The sequence below is a fragment of the Aptenodytes patagonicus genome, chromosome 9, assembly GCF_965638725.1.
Source record: "Aptenodytes patagonicus chromosome 9, bAptPat1.pri.cur, whole genome shotgun sequence".
Lineage (NCBI taxonomy): Eukaryota > Metazoa > Chordata > Aves > Sphenisciformes > Spheniscidae > Aptenodytes > Aptenodytes patagonicus.
Window position 1 is genome coordinate 1,129,596 of NC_134957.1, and position 20,703 is coordinate 1,150,298.

Below are 20,703 nucleotides of genomic sequence, written 5' to 3' on the forward strand. Positions count from 1 at the left end.
TTCTGGTTCCAGCGAGACTTTAGTACAATGCCACAAAAAAAAGGAGTTCTGATTCTCACAGGCATTTTCCTACCCTTCTGCTGCACAGTACAATTGCACAATAAGAATATATAATATGTATAATAAAGATGCTTTATAAATACTTCTGGATGCTGATTCAAGTAAATTTTCCCTGTTCTAATGATGCCCATTGCAGTACTTTGGCATGTATTCTTAAGATATTAATGTTTGGCAGTACAGATATGATTATTCAATGAGCTTTTTTGCCAAGAAAGCATGGACACAATATGAATTGTATTTTCACTGGTTTCTCAGAACAGCAGTAGTACCTTTTTTTTTTCCAGTTTGCCATGGAAGACAGGCTTCATTTCACTTGCTTACTGCCTTGTTTTTGCAAATGAAACTATCAGTGACACAGTATTTTTTGTTACTGGTACAGCCTGCTTAATTCACTTTTGAGACATGTCTATAGCTGTATGCAATGTGATTTCAGGTATCTGCTTCCATCACAGAGCTCAAAACTGAAATCTATATTAGCATTTAAAGACATCTTTTAAAGTTATGAGGAATCACTAATGCAGGTCTTCTGTATTGATAGCACAGCTGTTTAATGAGTCAAATGGCTGAATTCTGTTTTACTTATAAGTTTCTCCCCTTCCCCTCAAAGGCTGCAGGGCAAAATTAATTTAGGGATGAAAACCCTGGAAAGAGGTCAGTAGAATTCAAGTTAGGATACAACCCCATACACTCTTCAGGAAAAAACATTAATAGCTCCTATAATCACAAGAATATCTGAGCTGTACGGCATGCTCTGTTTTTCCTAGAATTTAATTTCTTTGAAGTTCTGTAGCATTTCATAAAGATGTTTGATGGCAAAAGATCCAAGAAACTAATTTCGTAAGTGACAAATTTAACTCACCCTAGCACTGGTCAGAATTCTCCTATTTCTCTACCATACCCCAAAACAAATTTTATCTAATGCTGCTATAACTTCGTATCTGTTTTGCAATAAGCGAACACTGACATCTGGTGACCAATGGTACACACTACAGCAGCAAAGTAATACAGAGAAAATTTCCTCTCTAAAATGCAAACTAATGCAGTGAGAACCAAAATGCATAAATCATTCTTATAACCAAGCTGCACAAAAAAGTAATGCATATTTTCCTTGCACTACAAAAAAAAAAATCCCTCAAAATGGATGGGGAAGGGCTAATGACTGAAGACTAGCTCCTGGCTTTACCAGAAAACAACTGTAAATTACTTTCTTTTATTTAAAGGATAAACAAAGTATTCGGTCGATTTTTTCCTCCTGATTTTCCTGCACTCTCACATTACCCTAAATACATACACATACATATATATTATTTAACTCAAAAGAGCCAGATAAAAAATTACAGGTTACATGCAAAATTAAAAGCATGACAACCTTTGAGGTTTTCTTACCTTTACTTATATAGTTTCTTCTACTCTCATTAAAAAAAAAAAGTGTCACCCACCCACACTCCCCCCATTACCTTGAAATACTCTTTCCTAATTTGTTTACTTCTCCTTCTTTCTTCATTCTGCCAAATCACTGGCTGTGTTTCTGGCCAGTGCTGCTCATCCATTGAATCCTTCTGGTTTTCCAGTGGCTATAAGGTTCAGAAATATTTTTACATAAAAGGTAAATATACCTCCTGTGCAGTAACACAAATTATTATGAACCACAATTATGACTTGTTTGCCTCTCTCAGTCTAGCTTTATGACATGAAAGTGTTATCAGTCTTAATGGTGATTCTGGTAGAAATCACATTTCCTTTCAAATCCTAAAACATATTTCATAGAAGAAAAAGAATCTATGAAATAATTCTTAAGAAAATAAACACCCTTTTCTGCACTGAGCCTAATTTTTGCAGGTATGTTAGGAAGCCACCTAAGGCTGCCATAAATAACTTCAAAACACCAGTTAGGAGTGTGGTTAGCCACTAGCATATCTAATTTCTCAATCTGAATACTCATTGCACAGGAAAAAAAATTGTCTTCTTGTAGCCATCCAAGTATTTGTCTGCTGTTCCTATCTAAAAGATTATACACATCAACTAGCTGTAAAAGAAATCTCAAAGTATGCAACATATTCTGAAGACACAGCTAAACTAGATTTATTCTTAAAATAACAATGAATATGTATGAACATGTCTATTTTATGAAAACTGAAAGCAGACAATCTGAAGGGACCATTTCATAATAAGGCTAAAACTACATTTCCAACTATTTCTTCATATTAGAATATCAGGCCATTTAAAACAATTGCAAATACCTCATGGATTAAAATCTAAAATAAAGAGTACTCTACAATTTCACTGCAATTTTACAGTATCATGCAAGCCTCTCAGTGAGGTATGGGGAATGGAAGGCCTATATAATTCAAACCATTTAGAAACTTTAAAAAAAAAAAAGAACATTATGGTGAGGCAATAAAATTTATATGCAAAGAAATACTAAAACCAAGTAAGTAAAACTTATGTCTCATTAGTTTCAAGATCTAAAAGCTAGTACCATATGCTCCATTACATACAAGTCAAATTATCTTGAAGCGCAAGTTCTTCAAAGGTTTTATATTTTCCACCACAATTACATAAATACAGTCACTATGTGTGTAAGCAACCATATGAATGTATAAAAATGTTTTCTGCCAGAAATACAAAACCAAAAAACAAAACAAAAACAATCACTCAAATATGAAGCCACCACATTTACATTTGAATATTTACCTGCCAGCTGTATGGGGACACTGGGGAATTCACTTCATCTGTTGAGACACTAAAAATTAAGATGAGAGGCATTATAAAATTTACTACTACTTTGTGTACTTTAAAACCAAGTTACTTTAAAACACCAAAAAAGTGAACACTATTAAAAAGCAGCTTCTCTGCAGCACTACAGTATTTTTTGCCTACCTGTATAAGGATGTCACAATGTGGCTAAAACGTATGACCATTTGACTAAAATCTGAAATCATATTTCATTCTCCTTTACCATATGCTGACAACAGGTCTTCCACGCTACAGTACTTTATTCAGATAAAGCTTTTTCCTAAGCATGTTGATCTTTAGAGATTACTAATGCACCTTCATTGTTTTATTTCTCAAAGCAATCAATGAAACATTTTGTTCAAAGCTCACAAAATATCTATTCTTTAAACTTCTGGAAGACTCACATGCTTCATTTCACTGTTAGCTCTATACAGTAAAGTAGAAACTTATAGGGAAGGGAAAAATATTTTAAATGGGACAGTGAAACTGCAAAATCAAAAAATACACTTTGGAACATGGACTGCCTGAGATTACTGAAAATTCAGAGGTAAATGAAAGTGTTTAGATTTGGTGTCACTTCAAATTTTTCTTTCTAAATCTTTCTGTGAAATTCACTTTTATCACCTTACCAGCAACCATTTCATTCACATTCTGACAGCTGGCTTAGAAGCTGTGCAGCATACCAAAAGGCTAACAGCTGGGGATTGAATGCAAGAAGGACATAACACCATAAGCAATTATAATAAATCCTAAAGGGAAAGCAACTAGGTGCTTAGCTTCTGCTACTTTGTATTCCTTTCCTTCCTGTTTGCCTCAAACCAATAATGCTACTTTTAAAGCTGTTAGGCATAAGAAATTTGTCTGAATCACGTCCAATAGCTTGATAAGCAATCCAGTTGAGAATTGCAGGAACTGACACAAATAATTGAGTTTTGCTGTTGATACATATGTATCTATTAACTATGACATGTTCAATAAGTGTAAATTCTTTAGGGATATGACAGTCTTTCTACTCTCTTTGTATGTTCCTTACGCAGTGTGTGATTTGGGTTCCAATATATTAGTGCAATAAAACAACAAACAACCTGCAACTTCTACCATATCTTGTGTGCACACCTCACAGAAGGGGGTGGGGAAGTGATTGGGTTTTTTTGGGGGTGTGTGTTTTTGTTTGTTTTTGTTTTGTTTTTAAGTCTCAGAACTGTTTCTGTTCATTAACAAAACAGGGAAAGGTAAATTTAACATTTTCTGGATTACCCTATAATATGAAGGCCTAATATAGCTGTAACCTACAATAGGTGACAGCATCCCAAAGAACAGAAACTGTATGTTAAGTAACCAAGGACTGTAAAGTTCCAAATGCAAGTGAATAGTTGCAGCATGGTTCATATAACCACAGGACATGTGCACAACTAGCTCTTTAAAACTGCAAATACCGATGAGAGAGAAGATAGCCAAAATCGGATGTATCATATTGAAATATCTACACTGTGTCCCTCTTCCGTTCGAGTAAATGCTTTCCTGATGTGTACCTGAACTGTAGAGAGCTGTTACCACCCCCAATCCTCTCTTAGCAACACCAACAGCAGTTACAGCTTTTGTCTCCAAGATTCACAGCCAAACTACCGTCTGGACACAAGCAGATACAGATTCTTTTGAAGGTACAGATTTTAAAAGACTCTGGGTCTGGCAAAAATCACAAAAGCCACCGTTTGAATGGAGTTCTCACTAGGAGGCTGCCAGTAAGCTCTCCCTCGTTAGCTTAAAAATTAAAATAGATTATTTCTTGACCAAACTGATTAAAAGAACTGATCTAGGATTCCTTAAGGGAGGGAGGGCTGAAAACTTGCTAAGTTCTTTCTCACCCATGTAGTCAGAAATGGGAAGCTGTGACTTCCCAATTTTCTAAGGAAAAGGCTCTGGGTATTTTTGTTTGTTGTTGATTTGTGGGTTTTTTTTAATTCAAAGAAAGAGCATAAGAGTACAGATCCTAAAGACAATCGATTCCTCATTGACACATCGTCCACAAACAGTAAAGGTTTTGCAGGCTGAAATCCCAGCAACACTTTTCCAACAGCTCTTAAGAGCACAAAAGGACTGCCAGGGAGGAAAACTTTAGATGCCTAAGCACAGCTACAGTGCCATTTTATGTAACACAGGATCTAACATCTGCACAGGACTGTTACCTATGGGAGACATGACCTTCTGGACTGGAACTGGATGTCTAAAACATCACTGAATGCACTACAGTGCCTATCTTTAGGCACCTGAATTGCTGCCATAATCAGACCCACAGATTAGTTTCTGGATGACATCAACTTTCCTAAAGGCTCAAAAGAACAGTTTTTTTTTCTTTATCTGAAAGAAAGCAGCTCAAGAACAGATTTGTGTAGCTTCTATTTCATCTTGAGCTAAAAACATTATGACAGAAGATGGCAGTAGCAACACAAAATAAATATAAAAATTAAATTAATGAAGTATTGAAAGCTGTGATACATTTAAGTATATCAATACCATTTTTCAGATTCCATTGGCTGCTTTGGCCTGTTCCTCGTGCTTACTGAAACGGAATGATTAAGAAGCCTAGAAAGAAGAAAAATACATATTTATTCAACAGCTTTGTAGCTAAACCTTTTTCTTAGAATATATGTTACTTTCACTGCGTAACATTTCCTGTAAATAAAAAATTTTGAACATTCAGGTGACATTTTCCATAAAATTAGAATATCTATGTTTGTACACATATGAAATCCAAGCCCAATCCTGCTTCCATTTAAATCAACAATATTGTTTCCAGCTCTTGAAATATTTCAAATTCTGCATTCTAAGGAAGTATAAAACTTGATGATAATTCAAACCAAAATGAAGTCTCCTCTTATTTTTCTCCCTAAATACATACTATTTCAACTGATCTCACATCTGTGTAAAGTTATGCTTCCCTCAACACAAAAGGCCCCACTGTTCACTAAAATTAGAAGACAGAAGATAGTCAACCTAAAGCAGACAAGAAATGATACACAGATTGAGCACAAGAAGTCAGTCAGTAGGACCAGGTAAGAAGGTAGCTGAGTAAAACACTGCAAGTGCAAAGGAAATATAGGGAAAAAGGAGAGGTGGAAAATGGAGAAACACAGGCTAAGAACTAAACAAAAAGTCTAATGCAGAAATGAACCAATGGAAATTCCATTTTTCTAAATGGTAAACAGTCAAAAAAGCCTAAACTTGCATAGAGATTCAGAAATGTTTTTTCATCTGGAACACATACCAGACATGTGCGCACACACAGGAAGGTATGAGCTATTATGGATGTATAAAGTGTTAAAAATAACAAAACAATCAGTAACACTTAAAATTAAACGTTTTCAAGTAAGAATCACGTTGAACAGTAACTAGAATGAATAATTCTAAATTCTTGGAGGTAGTAATATTATACTTCAACACTGACTTCATGCGCAGAACTGATCAAAGTATATTTACGCTGAATTATATAGGGAACTAGTATGCATTAAGAATCAGAAACAATTAGAACACCAACTATTCAATGGAAGAAAGTAACAGTAAGCACCTTTTTATATTTCATTATCATTACATAGGGCAGTACAACCACTAACTTCAAATGATTGATGATTTTCAGACTTCTGATTATTGTGGTAACTTTGAGCTCAGTAATCTCATTTGTAGTTTAAATCTCTCACTGTGTGAACCTCAATTTAATGGGATTATGAGAAGTTAAGCCTGTAAACCAACAGTCTGCAGCATTCACGGTCTGCAACATCTGCTCCCTATATTTTGTCTTCAGAAACTTAATTTTGAGGGTGCATGCCAGAATTAAATTATACTATAGACTGAAAAATGTGTTACAAAAAATTAATATTCAGAGCATAGGTTATCAAACCATAATATAAACATGCTATTTTAAAGTCATTAATTTTTAGACCTAATTCCCATTTAAACAAGCCTTATGTCTTCAACTGAAAGCAATGTGAAATTCAGAGAGACTTTGTAGCAAGATCTGAACGTTACAATAGAATGAGCTTTAAAAAAAAAAAATAGAAATTGGAGTTACCTAAACAACTTGATGCAACACTTGCACCAAAACTGACACTTATCAGTGTAAATTCAATGATTGTATGTAACACAGGCCATTTTTTTTATACTCATTACATGAAATGTAAGGAAAAACTATTCAAGCTAATTCAAACATATACACACACACTTTTCAGCTCGTTGTTTCTATGAAACATATAATTAATGTTTGAGTTTATAATAAACTAATTCTATCATAAACAAAGTATACTTTGTAAAACAAAAACAAACACAAACAATCATTTTTGAAACTTCCTGTTTAAAAACTGAAGAATATTGATGGGGAAGTAACAGCAAGTTCAGTATCTGTCAGGTTAGCAGTTACTAGTCCAGTCAGAGAAACCTGAATTTCCTGTGGAATAAGGAACTTGAAAGTTTGTACTTGAAGAAAATGATGAAGAAAATTAATCTGAATTTACTAAATTGCAGACTAAGGAATTAACAGCAAAATAGTTTGTTCAGCTGGAAGTGGGGGGGAAATCACTGTAGTCATGTTAAGAACTGTCTTCCAGGAAATACAATGCAAAACTGAGTATGCAAAATGAAAGTACAAGTAGCTCACATTCAGAAGTCATGACCTTTTAAGTGTGGTGCTAATGCTGCAACGATTCCAGCAACTGTTTCCATTCATACTACAACTCATTAAATCAAAAACTTTTTTTTTTTATTAGACAGATCAATTATCAGGCCAATTATTTACTGATGGTCAGACTGAATCACTAAATAAGAACTTGCATAAGACACGTGTTAGTACTGCAATTACTTTCCTACTTATGGTTTCTACTAACCAAACAAATTCTGTTGTTACAGAGGTAGCATACAAACTATTACTTTGAAAGGGTTCTAAAACTTATGCAAACTTCGAAATGTAAATTACCCAACAGCACATATGCAATGACACATACTTATATATATTAAACTCAAAAAACAACATTGTGACTCATTTTTCTAGTTTTATATCATGCAAGCATAACATCTACTCCAAACTCCTGACTAGATGGGAGAGAAAGGCGATAGCAAGACCAATTATGATATTGGAAAATATTTTCTAAAGTTTGAGAATTTAAAAAGTGGAATCTCTTCTCAGTCACTTATACTTTCATATTTTGAGCAAACATAACATCATGATTAAGGGACACAAATGAAGTGAGTGATGGTAATGCCATTTTAAGGTTAGCTATCTTCAAGTTTCAACAAACACGCGCTACCTAGGATCTATAAAGACACTAGAAATCTTTTACAGTGAGAGAAAAGAAGATGGATTTTAAACTCATTCAGGAGCAGTCTACTGTCTCCACATAGGGCTCTGCTTTGTGATGGTAACGTGTGCTCTTAGGGATTTAGACAGTTTTAGGAAGTCACTGCTGTCAGGTAAGAACCCATACATAACTTTGATGCCAGGCTCATTTGGTACTAATGAAGATTATTTAATCTAAGCTATCCTACTTTCTTTTGAAACAGACCAGGAATATCCACAGTAAGATACAGAGTTTCAATTGATAAGGTAACAAAGTCTGAAATCACTTGATTCATCACCTACATGTCCGAGCATAGTCTACACAGCCCATTCCAGATTTCTTGTTACCTGTGAGGCTTGTGTATCTGCAAATGCTTCCCTCATGGCTGTCAAATGCAAAACAAATTGTCACTGGTCACGCTAATTTGAAAATGATAACTTTAAAACCAAGATATCTTAAATGGAGAAAAAAAAACCCACAAACTTTTGCCTGAGGTTCTATACTTGAGGTACTATATATTATAAAACAAAAAACTGAAGAGAAAGCATGCCAAAGGTACAGGAAATTATGGTTCTAGGTTTGGACTCATTTAAATGTGCTTTGGAAAGTTGCCTAATTAAACATTTTCCTTAAATAGTATTTAATCTTAAAGAACAATAAATGCATTGCAATCTATTTTTGATAACAAAATATCTTAGGCTAACTTAGCCGATCCCTTTATTCTGTTTTTGTTCAAGAAATGGCCAAAATGGTTTCCTTTGTCCACATTTTAACTTTGGAAATCTGAAGCTCTACAAACACTTTATACCTTGATGCACGTCCTGCCGCCCTTGTCCTCTGGAAGAGTTTTTCACTGAATGAAGTTCTATAGCTTAATGGCCTTCGTCTGTATTCACATTTCATGTACACCAAAGCCAAAGACGGAAGAAGGAAGCAGGATAGGTTGATGGGAGAGGACAGGGAAGTCATTAGCATAGCAAGCAAAAAGAAAAGAGACTGCATAATATTTAAAAAAAAACCACACTGAACGAACAGAAATACGATTAGTAAGAAATTATTTCATGATGCTCACTTTTCTGAAGATTCTGCTTACTCAGATTGAACGTATTTTCCTCAAATAAACACAGAAATATCTTCACTAAACTTCTAAATATTATTCTTATTGCTGCTTATGACAAAAAAATTATAAATTCACAAAATTATGGATTCAAAATCAGGGCTAAATTTTATATCAGAGGTGATTTTGCCCTCATGTACTTAAAGATACATAAGCAAGCTATAAAATTTAAATGCTAAACTAAGAAGTAAAACTTAACAAGTAATAAGATTGCATATGTCTGAACAATTCAAGAGCAAAACAGAACCATTAGCAAGATCGCTGCATTAAGATACAACAACTATGACAAGTAAAATTTAAGCTGCAGTACCACAGAAGAGGACTGGCTTGGTATTTCAAATGATTAGATAACCAGGAAATATTAAAACTAATCAAACAAGACCCACATGCAATATAAATAACCATCATATAAAAACCTAATATAAGAAAACCACACTTATTCTCTCTTTATTAATAAATTAATACAAGAAAATGTAGCATTCTTAATCTTTTTTGCAATACTCTTGGTAATAATAACGTATTAGCATTAAGATTTCATTCTCATTTTCCATTCCCAACATGAACCAATTCTTAAATACACTGCATAGAGTTATAAGTAAAACCTATTTTATCTTTTACACACACACACTACTGCTATTATATTTAACTAATATAAAACACCAGTGAATTTTTAAACCTCTGCAATTCATAGTATCAGGATATCAATTTCTCTAAAGGCTTTACATGTATTTCAACTATCTTAAAAGAAAAACAGCAGTGCAGAATCTCATCGTTACACAGAAATTCAAAAGAAAAAAATAGTATTTAAGCTGGTATGAAGTTAAATCCTTTTCTGTGTGTTAATGAACGACTGTAATGAACTATTTTAGTTAATGAATTACTATTAACTACAACTTTTACCTTTCAGGAAAGAACTTACTCTCGCCAAAGTACCTCACTGGTTATTTGCCTGCTTGGTAAAGGAACCAGAGAGAAATCGCTTCCTACCCTAGCCTGTCCACATCCTATGCATCTCCAGGTATTCCTTCCTGCTCTTCCTTTTACACAGTTCTTAACTTGTTCTATTACATTCCTTTAATCTGCTGCTTGTTCTACAGCTCCTTTTCAAGAATCATTCTGTTGTGATGCCCAACATGAAGTGGAGAAAATCAGGCAGTTCATCAGGATGAACTTACACTGTTCAAATTATTTATTTTTATATACAATATATAATTAAATGCTCTGTCATTTGACAGACTAATGTTTGAACAAATTTCCCCTTTAGTCCACAGGAAATTTATATCTCGCATCAGACTGAATGGAGGAAGTACCACCTAAATTACCTCGTATTTGAATAAAAATAACCAGTCACAAGCAAACTGTATGCAGGTTCCGTAACTCATACAAACTAAGACAAAGTCATTTTAACGTGTTACCAATAATCTACTTATATGAGTATTAACCATGCCTACTTAAGTATACTGCTTTGAAAAAAAAGTATTAAAAAGTTACATACATCAAACCAGGAAATCAAGAGACTTTCACATTCATCTCTTCCTTTCCATAGGAGGTATATCACTGCTTCTCTAGACAGCAATTTTATGGAAAGAAACACAGGACAGGTATCTTGAAAGAGTCTGTCACTTTAACTGCTTAACAGCTGGACGAAACTGTTCATAAATGATAAGGTGTCAAGAGCTTTTGGGTATAAGGCAGGTGAAAGAATAAATTAATTGTAACACAAGTTATCTTAACTAATATTGTAATACCTGTGTTTTTGTTCTTGCTGCAGTAACTGAGCTGCTATTTTTCTTAAGTCAGTCACTTCTTTGAGTTCATCATCATCCTCAGCCAGCAGTTGTTCTTTCTGAAGTCTGAAAAACATTAGTGCTTTACTAAGTCAGGCAAGTCAAGACACAGAAATGGCAACATTAGTGGACAATAACTAAAAAGTGTTTCCTATAAGCTTATTTTCTGTCCAAGGAGCACTATGTGTTCAATATGAGATTTCTTTCCTCCATATGCAAGGAGCTTAAAGCAAAACCACCCTCACCCCCCACAGTCGGTAAAACCTTCCCAAAAAAGATCAAGAAGATTTACCTTTTTTCATCTGCCCAGTCCTCATTCTGTTCTGTTTTCTGGGATTTCTCAGGATGTTTTCCCCGTTCCTTACACAGAATGAAAAATAAACTTAGACTTGAATTAAAAAAAAGCAAGCCTGCTGAATGGTTTTTCTTTTGTCAAGCTATACTACCTTGATATAAGACAGCAATGGTCCAATCTGTACATCTCCTTGCTCAGGAACAGCTCCCTCTTCTGCATTCGGATCAATGTAATCATACACCTCCTGGTCTAGTAAGGATTGATGAAGAATGGAAAAGATGAAATTAAACAGTTCTCTCAACCAAATGTTATTCCTGAGAGAGGTAAGTACTTATGAAAAATGTCAGATAAAGATAAAACAATGAAATCATGTCTCCTTGAGCTAGAAATAATCTTTTTTCTTTCTGGCCTTGTCTATTTGTGATTATTACATTGTTTTCTGAAATGATGAAAATACAATGCCAACATGTGATCATATCATTTTGTGCAATTTTCTTATATTAGTTTACCTAAGCAAAAGTATTTCTGTTACCTAAAATGACAGATGCACAACAGATATTACCTTTCTGTGGATCGAGTTTACTTCCCATTACATGATTGTCATTCCTTAATGTCTGTTCCCTTGTTGATTCTGATACCTGGGAGTGAAGGCTGATTGTATCATCATCAGATGGCTGCAAAGACAGTCACATTTAATACAGAACTTACATATAAATTACATTATTATATGATTTGCTAAGAACTCACAAATTATAGAGCACCTGACCCTATCATGAGGGATGGCTCCCAGGACAGAAAAAATAACATCAAGTCAGGTGGGTTTTTTTTTTGGGGGTGGGTGGGAAGGGGGTTTAAGAGAATTATAGCTTAGGGAGTGACAGACAACTGTTCAATACATAATATAATACTGAAATACAGTGTTTTGTTCAAAGAGGTCCAGTCCAGCCCCTGTCAGTGCACTAAGAAAACTGTACTTAGATACTTTATCTAAAGCCTCCAACTACTTTGACCCTTGTTGGGCCACTGGGGAAAAACAAAAAAAAAATCACAGCTTTACTTCTAATCATTTGGAATTTTCTTAAAAAAACAACTAGTAATACTCCTTGTTCTACAGTTTTCCCACTAACAATCACTCTGCATTTGTAATAATTCTCTTCATAAAGTTTCAAAAAATCTTTTGTTCTACACTATTCAGCTTTGACATCACTGTTATTAATTACAGCTCCTCAATCTAGACTTCCACAAATACACAGATAACTTGTAGGGATTTTTATTCTTCACCTTAAACCTAGCAGATCATCCAGAAGTTTAGTAATCCTAATTGTTGTTTAAATTTTAACATATACAACACTCAAGTTTAGTCCAAATAAACTTTCATTTTCTTATGTACATTCATTTCATTAATAACAAAAGAAAGTTTCAAATAAATTTTGTCCTTTGTGTAGAAAATAATTATGCACCTAACACATTAAAAGATCCAAACAACTCCTTAGGTCAGAATTCAGTTTTAAAATGTATGAAGTTTGGACTGGAACGAACCTTAACCAGAAAAGTTGAAGCAATATGTAAATAATTTGTGTCTGATACTGGCAATCTAATGGTTTAAACTCAACTGTACAGATATTCAAAGAACGTTAAATGCAACTTAGTTATTTTTCAAATGATACAAAATACACAGGAAAAAAATTCTAAAAAACAGAAATTGCACAAATTCAACTGAAAAATACTCACTTCCGTTGTGGACAACCTTTTATCCCCATTATCACTCCCGATGCCAGAGTCTGGTCCATGATTTTTATTGGGATAAAAGTCCTCCATGCTACATTAAGAAAAACAACACACAAAAAACCACACAGGAATGAAAGAAACAGTAGTTTCACTTTTCTAAAAGAAAATAAACATCCTTTTAAAAATACGTTCTCTATACTCATCTACAGTTGCTGATACAGAATATTTGCACAATGCCCCATGTGCAAAGAACAAATTCTTAATCTCCTACAAGAGTTGTTCAACAAAAAAGTATCAAAGCAAAGTTAAAGTGGAAATGATCAATTACAGTACTCTCTCTGTATCTATGCAATTTCAGAATTGTTCTATTTCATTCAAAAATACTGTCTTGAGAAAAGAAGGCTTCCTTTGGAAAACCGCAATTCCTTGAATTCTACTGGCAGACATTGTTTTCTATTAGTAGCAAATATACCTTCCCTAATAGACTGTCATATTATAATGGTTTAACTCTGCCTGAATATCTATGAAATATTTCCTCCAAATTTATGCCTTTCGAAGACATAAAACTGACAGCATCAGCAGGATGTGTCTTCTAACTGTGCACTGGAGCTTGGTTTACATCGTAAGATTATCTGGAAAGTTTAATTAAACAAGTTCTCACTACTACAAATATGATATACCGTGGTAATACCCACGACTTTGTTCCTTTGCAATCCATTTTAGCTGTAGGCCTTAAGTTCAGTGGAGGCTTTTGGGGAGCAGTTGTGGACCGTAGTTTTTAGGAGCATTTAGAAGCGATCTATAGGCACTGTGGACTAATTCCCTATGGCACAGTTGCCCAAGACCAAGACCATGGACTGAATCTGATGGTTCAGATGATTCTGTGTAAGCTTTATTCATAACTTTCATCTTTCCTTCAGCATTGAACACAGAGAGGCACAGGTTGCATGTGACATTTTAAGAAAACAGGCAAAGAGAGTGTATTGTTCCATATGGTTTCCAATGGCAAGCCAACTGACAACAGAAAATACAAAAGGATTCCTATTTAATTACTCAAGAGGTACTCAGTACAGAAGTCCAATAAAATATTCTGCACTTTTTGACCTCGACTAATCTAATTAAAAAATCCATGGTATTTCACTGATATTTAAGTTAGTTTCCCTAAATATGTATGTGGGAGGCAGACTTTCCATCCAACAGACTAACTCTATATTCAAAGACTTTTATGGGAAGTTCTCATCTACTGTTTTGACATATCTGTTTGAGAAATAAATAGCTAAGTTTTCCAATAAATAGATTTAATACATCTTTGTTCTGATTTCCAAATCTTTAGTGAGTACAATGAAAGTTTTTCATAGCAGCTCACCTGAGCCAATTAAGCTTCCAGTAACACAAGCTTAGAAAATAAATATTATGACTTCTAATTGTTCTTTATTTAAAGTATTGAAATTACAGCTATTATCTTTAATAAACAGATCACTTTGTAGCAAATGCTAAAGTAAAATAAAACAAAAAACCCACTCACCTGTCTGTGAGTGGCTGGGAGGGGATTCGTTTACCTAATGACGGAAGATCCAAAGAATCTGGTTTTTTATCTATTCTGAGGCACGCCTGAATGCTGAGGAATTTAAATATATGTACTTTACCCTTCAAACATATCTGTTGGGAAACAAATGAACAACAAAAAAAAATCTTAATTACATAGCATGTCTTTTGAAAATGCACCCCAACAAATACCTTCTACACTGAGTTTGTACCCACAACTTCCCACTAGGAGAAATAAAGCCAAAAAAATGAAAACTTGATTGGTGTAACTTAGAACAGCTTCTTCTTTCTTAAGATCCTAGTGCAAATTTCTGAACTAGAACACTTTAATACTAACCTGTGCTGGTGGTATCTGCATTGGATTGTTATCCAAAACTATAACTTGTAAGTGACGTAACTTTCTGTAACAAAGTGGAATTTCTGTAATTTTATTACAAGAAAAATCCAGCTTTACCAAGGGAAGCTCTCCTAATTCTGCATTGGGGGAAACAAAAAAAAAAGGAATCAGATATCTTCTTAACACTTTACTTAATTTATCTACATTAAAGAAATGAAGACTAGTAGCTTACCATCTGGCAACATATGGAGATTATTTCTTCTTATGTTTAATTCTCTAAGTGACTGCAATTTTCCTATCTGCTGGGGAAGAACCTGAAGTTCATTGCAGCTAATATCCTAAGAAAGATATAATTAATAAATTAACTGAAAATCTTAAGTTAAACAAAGGAAAACAAACTGCTATCAAAACTACTATAAAGCATACTATAAAAACAAGAAATCCTCTCTCTTGTTTTTTCCACAAAGGGAAGTAGTATCACAACAGATCTCACTGTTTCTTCAGTATTTAGTGATTCATGTTTCAGAAACTCAATTCAAAAAGTTAAACCAATGAATGATGAAAGACTGGTTTTGAGATTAAAACTGTAGCCTAGGAATCAGGAGTTCCTGCTGTAGTTCCCTTATCAGTTAAAAACTTCTTGTGCTACTGCTGGCAAATGATTTGCATTCTGCTCCTTTTATAAAAATTCTTCTTCTGTAAAAAATCTTGAACCAATCCATGCAACTAAAAATTTACAAAGAGCAGTAGCAGGCTCACCAACTTTTTAGATACAAGCACGAGAGGATGACAGAGCTGCACCAAGCGAACACAGACTACAGCTATTTCTGCCACTAATTTAACATTTATGTAGTCCAGACCGAGTCAACAGTCACATTGATATGACTGTTTCTAACCTTTTTTATTTCTGATTCAATAAAATTGACTTCAGAGACTAGTTTCCTAGACGAGATAACAATGATAGATATCTATTCATCTGATGAAAAACTGGAAGCTGATTTTAAAGACAAGCTAAGTCAGTAACTAGAAGCCAGGCCTTAACCAGACAAATCCAGCCTCCTTCTCCACTACACACTTCCAGAGCTTCAGCTTAGGCACTGCTCATCTACTTTTCGCAACAACGATGCCTGCACATAGCTGGACGTCTCAGAAAGTACAGGCTGCTTGGGATCAACTGTTGTGTATCTATTGCAAATTGTTCTCTGTCCATGTCACCAAATTTAAGGTTAGATTTCCTTGCTAAAAGCACCTTTCTAGCGCACGGCTTAGTTGTCAACTTTTTTTTTAATTATATATATATTACTTATGTTCTAAACAGGTGTAACACAGGTACTGGAATGAAACTGTCTGGTATGTCCTTAGTCTGTGTCATCAAGCACACATTCTAGGTTTAACAATTTTGAAAACTAAGCCAAAAATACAACTACAATTCTGAAAAACATTCACTTCCTGAAAACAATAGCAGTGATCCCACCTTGAAATCCTATGATGCTCAAGTGAGCATAAAGACTTTCTCACCAAAGAGTAGAGGACACTAGAAAAGCCTCACAAACATTCAGAATCTCTCATATTACTCGTAAATTAAAAAAGAATGTTGATTTATAGCTCAGAAATTAGGTCGTGTTAAAAGAAATCTCCAGGGCATACACAGCTACTCTGGAAACAAGATAAGGACTGCTTGCAATGACCAAAGAAATCATACATACTGAAAAAAAAAAAAAAAAACCAGACCTAATCCAAGTGCCAGGTCGGTGAATAATTGTGCATAGTTCTCCAAAACACATGAGCTTAACACGGAGTAATGACCAGAAAATCCCAGAACATTAAGAAATATAGAGAAAATAATGGATGACAAAGCACAAAACTTTAGTATGCCATAGGATAAAAATCATGTTGCACAGACACAAACTGTGAATTTCACACATCATTCTATTCACCCCAATCAAAATAACGGAATAGCAGAAATGGGGGGGGGGGGGGAACCAAACCACAGAACAAGACAACAATGATTGAATGGCATAGTTTGTATAAGAGTACAGAGTAAATAGAGATGAACTCTTCAGCTGGAAAGAAGATTGCCGATAACATATAAGAAAAATAATAGAATTATGATTACTGTAAGGAAGGTAAACAGAAAAATTCACCATATTTAACAACATACAAGCAAGGGACTCAAATGAAATAATCTGAAGAGCGATTTTATTTATGAGCCCCTTAAGTTTTAGGTAATCCAACATACTGATTTGTGTTTAACCCCATTTTTGAAACTCTACAATATATTACGCCTGTAATTTGAGCTCAAACACTAGGAAAAAGCAGTAACTGAATTTACATTTTGTAGTTCTATATTTAAAAAATTTAATAATTTATATTTTTCTTTTACCGTAAATAAACTGCTTATAGTTTAGGTTTACTTAGTAAAATGGTTCACAACTGTACTTACCAACTCCATTAGATCTCTCAACTTTCCAATTTCTTCTGGAATGGAGACCAGCTTATTATTACTGACAACCAGAACTTTAAGTGGAAGATCAAACAGGTATTTTGGCAACGTTGATAAAAGATTTCGACTTGAAAGAAAGAAAAATGAACAAACAAGGCTGGAATATAATCTTCTTTTTAAGCCTGACGGGGAGTCCGAGATGCGCATTGTACAACTTTTTTCCTATTCCAGAAGATATTCTCCACCTATTACAATTTCATCTAGATTTAAGCTACAGTCTCCATCATGAATTCCTTACCAGATAAAGCCTCTCCAATACATGAATTTTAGGTCCCCACCTCGCTTGATGAAATGAGTATGTACTATAACTGAATCTAACACTAAAAGGTACAGAGAAATCTGTTAAAAGAAACGTTTGATGTTTGCTTTTATTCTGCTTTCTGGTACCTTCAAAAGGACCACCTGATCTGACAGTCTACCAATATAACGTTCTCAGCAAATCAGAACTTTATACAAGGCCATTGCTTCTCATGTCACATGGTCATGTTGCTCCTGAGCCATCACAAAAAGCCCTTAACATTTATTTATTACTTTGCTGAGCAATAGTCTGGAAGGTAAGTTTTAATTAAAATTTATTTCTTTCGTGTATATCATTTTCCAACTGCACACACGTATGTCTGCTTTGTACACAAGAAATATACAGTTACTGACAATCTCAATTAAATCCATATTGGGAAAACTACCAACTGCAGACTGTCAATGTGTCCTGATTTCGGCAGGGATAGAGTTAATTTCCTTCCCAGTAGCTGGTACAGTGCTGTGTTTTGGATTTAGGATGAGAACAAAGTTGATAACGCACTGATGTTTTAGTTGTTGCTAGGTAATGCTTACACCAGCCAAGGACTTTTCAGCTTCCCATGCTCTACCGACTGAGAAGGCTGGAGGTGCACAAGAAGCCGGGAGGGGGCACAGCCAGGACAGCTGCCCCAAACTGGCCAGAGGGACATTCCACACCATGTGCCGTCATGCTCAGTACAGAAACTGGGGGAAAGCTGGCCGGGGGGGCTGCTGCTGGGGGACTGGCTGGGCATCGGTTGGCGGGTGGTGAGCAACTGCACTGTGCATCACTTGCTTTGTGTATTATTACTACTACATTATTATTATTTTATTTCAATTATTAAACTGTTTTTATCTCAACCCACTAGTTTTTCCTCACTTGTGCTCTTCCAATTCTCTCCCCCATCCCACTGGGGGGGGCAGGGGGAATGAGCGAGCGGCTGTGTGGTGCTCAGTTACTGACTGAGGTTAAACCATGACACACTGCCAGAAATACATAGAATTTTTCTAATAAGGTACTTGTACATTTAAAAAACCCATTGGAAAACCAGCTTGTTCATATGTGGTATGAAAGCAATTCCTTTCATACATAAAAGTAAAAAAAATTTCAGTAATTGCTGTTGATTTAAGTAGAACTGTGTGGAGGCCAGAAGTCTATTTTTAAAAAAAACAAACGACTTAAGTGTTGACATTTATGTTCACACTATATTAAGAAAAATCCAGAAGTTTTACTGTTTAATTGATATGTACCAGAGCACTGTTGTCATATTTAAACCAAAGCTTTTTACATTATTTTTCTCCATGACTACAGTTTATAAGGCTGCAAAACCAACAAAAATAAATTTGTTCTTGCAACATTTCAGCTTCAAAGTAGTACTGCAATTTTAATACCATAAAATGAATCTAACTTCTATCAGTATCTTTATAAAAGTAATGTATTTATTCTGCTAATTCTAAGTGAACAATACAAATAAGTTTTGGATGCAGGTATACAATAAGTCTCCTTTTTTATGTTGTATTTCAGGCAGATGTGACAGGCTTTTTTGGTTAGAGAGCATGAGAAGCAAAAATATAACGTGCAAGTAAACTTTAATTTATTATAAAAATGTGGCAATGAAACAGTCATTCTCTGCAACAGAAATAAATTCCCTCTGTTTTGTTTTTGTTTTTTTAAAAGAGCTGCCTACTTTACTATGAATTGCACAATACATTTCTCCAGCCATCTGAATCCAAAATTAGAATTTGAGATCATGCGGTTTTCTTCTGTAACAAAATATTGAAACTAGTAAGCCAGGATTTTAGCCTGTTCTTCAACTACCGTAGCCCACATGTGCATGCATTGTGAAAACAGTCCCCAGACATTAGCACAGAAATGAAGACAAAGCACAGTAAGGCAAATGATGATTAGAAGATTCTACTCTTGAAATAACATGCAATGCCCAGTTAGAACTATGCGCTACTTTATTTCTGCGTAAAGAATTGTATTCAGCACCTCAATTACCATCAAAAGAGAAATGGGCTGTTGCTGCTCTGTGAAGAAAGTTACGTCAAATTTCTTTCAGAAAACACCGAGTTTTATCATATCATTAATCCTCTTTAGAACTGCCACAGAACAGACTACTCTTAAATTATTACTGTAAGTACTGATATTTGCAGATTTCGAGACATAGTTCTTTACTTTTTTCTTTTCCAAGGATCAAGTCAAAGTTTTTTCAAAATAAATTCTGGAGCCAAATCTCACGTGTTGAATAGCTCTTAGCCAAGAAGACTGTTTCGGACTTGATGTAGTCAACGCAAGAAACAAGGAATACTGTGGAAAACAGGGTCTCGGCTCTTTATGGGAGGGTTCCTCTAGATTCCCCCTCCTTCCAGAGCTCTTATTAATCTTCTGTTCTTCTGAGAAGATCCAACCATATGTTTTCCAAGTTTAAGAACAGCAATACAGCAATGGATGTAAATAATGTGCAAAATAGGGCCTTTTGGACAGAGTAACCTACCCTCTTGAGAGCAGCAAATTTTTACATGTGTAGTTTCTAAACATCGTCTGTCTGCCTAACATTAAAAGCAAAGAAAACTTTGTAAATTCTCCTCATCCTCAGCTACCATAATTTACGGACTGAAATTTCACAATGCAGTCAATTCCTCCCCACAAAGGAAGCAACAACTGCTGGCCCTACAACACCAAGAATAACACAAAGAAACAGAATAATTTTATCTATCTGGGCAAAACATGAGGGCACAAGTGCACTCAATGACCTGATGAAGTAGAATGCCACCCCCTCCAGTGAAGTTATATAAAGACCAAAAATAACAAGCATTACTCACCTAATGTTAAGGTAGGTAAGCATTTGCAGGTTTTTAATAGATTCTGGAATGGATTTGATGCAGTTGTGATACAAATTTAAAGTTTCCAGTGGTGCAAACAGCCACACATCAGGAGGAATTTCAGTAAATCTATTCTTTGAAAGATCTAGAAGCAAAAGAAAAAAACATC

At 34.8% G+C, this 20,703-nt stretch overlaps 1 protein-coding gene across 6 annotated transcripts in view; it reads right to left on the bottom strand.

Annotated features, from left to right (window-relative positions):
• Positions 1-20,703, bottom strand: part of LRCH2 (leucine rich repeats and calponin homology domain containing 2) — a 56,386-nt gene that overhangs the window by 18,243 nt on the left and 17,440 nt on the right. For 4 of the 6 annotated variants that reach the window (XM_076346866.1, XM_076346867.1, XM_076346865.1 and 1 more), the window contains exons 2-15: positions 20,535-20,679; positions 17,373-17,499; positions 15,162-15,267; positions 14,930-15,066; positions 14,573-14,706; positions 13,051-13,138; positions 11,882-11,993; positions 11,471-11,568; positions 11,317-11,384; positions 10,986-11,090; positions 8,929-9,006; positions 5,311-5,379; positions 2,755-2,803; positions 1,518-1,634 (exon numbers count right to left, since the gene is read on the bottom strand). In XM_076346866.1, coding sequence (XP_076202981.1) covers positions 1,518-1,634; positions 2,755-2,803; positions 5,311-5,379; positions 8,929-9,006; positions 10,986-11,090; positions 11,317-11,384; positions 11,471-11,568; positions 11,882-11,993; positions 13,051-13,138; positions 14,573-14,706; positions 14,930-15,066; positions 15,162-15,267; positions 17,373-17,499; positions 20,535-20,679 — 1,433 coding nt within the window. The remainder of the gene's footprint in view (positions 1-1,517; positions 1,635-2,754; positions 2,804-5,310; positions 5,380-8,928; positions 9,007-10,985; positions 11,091-11,316; positions 11,385-11,470; positions 11,569-11,881; positions 11,994-13,050; positions 13,139-14,572; positions 14,707-14,929; positions 15,067-15,161; positions 15,268-17,372; positions 17,500-20,534; positions 20,680-20,703) is intronic. The other 2 variants (XM_076346869.1, XM_076346868.1) reach the window with 1 other exon arrangement.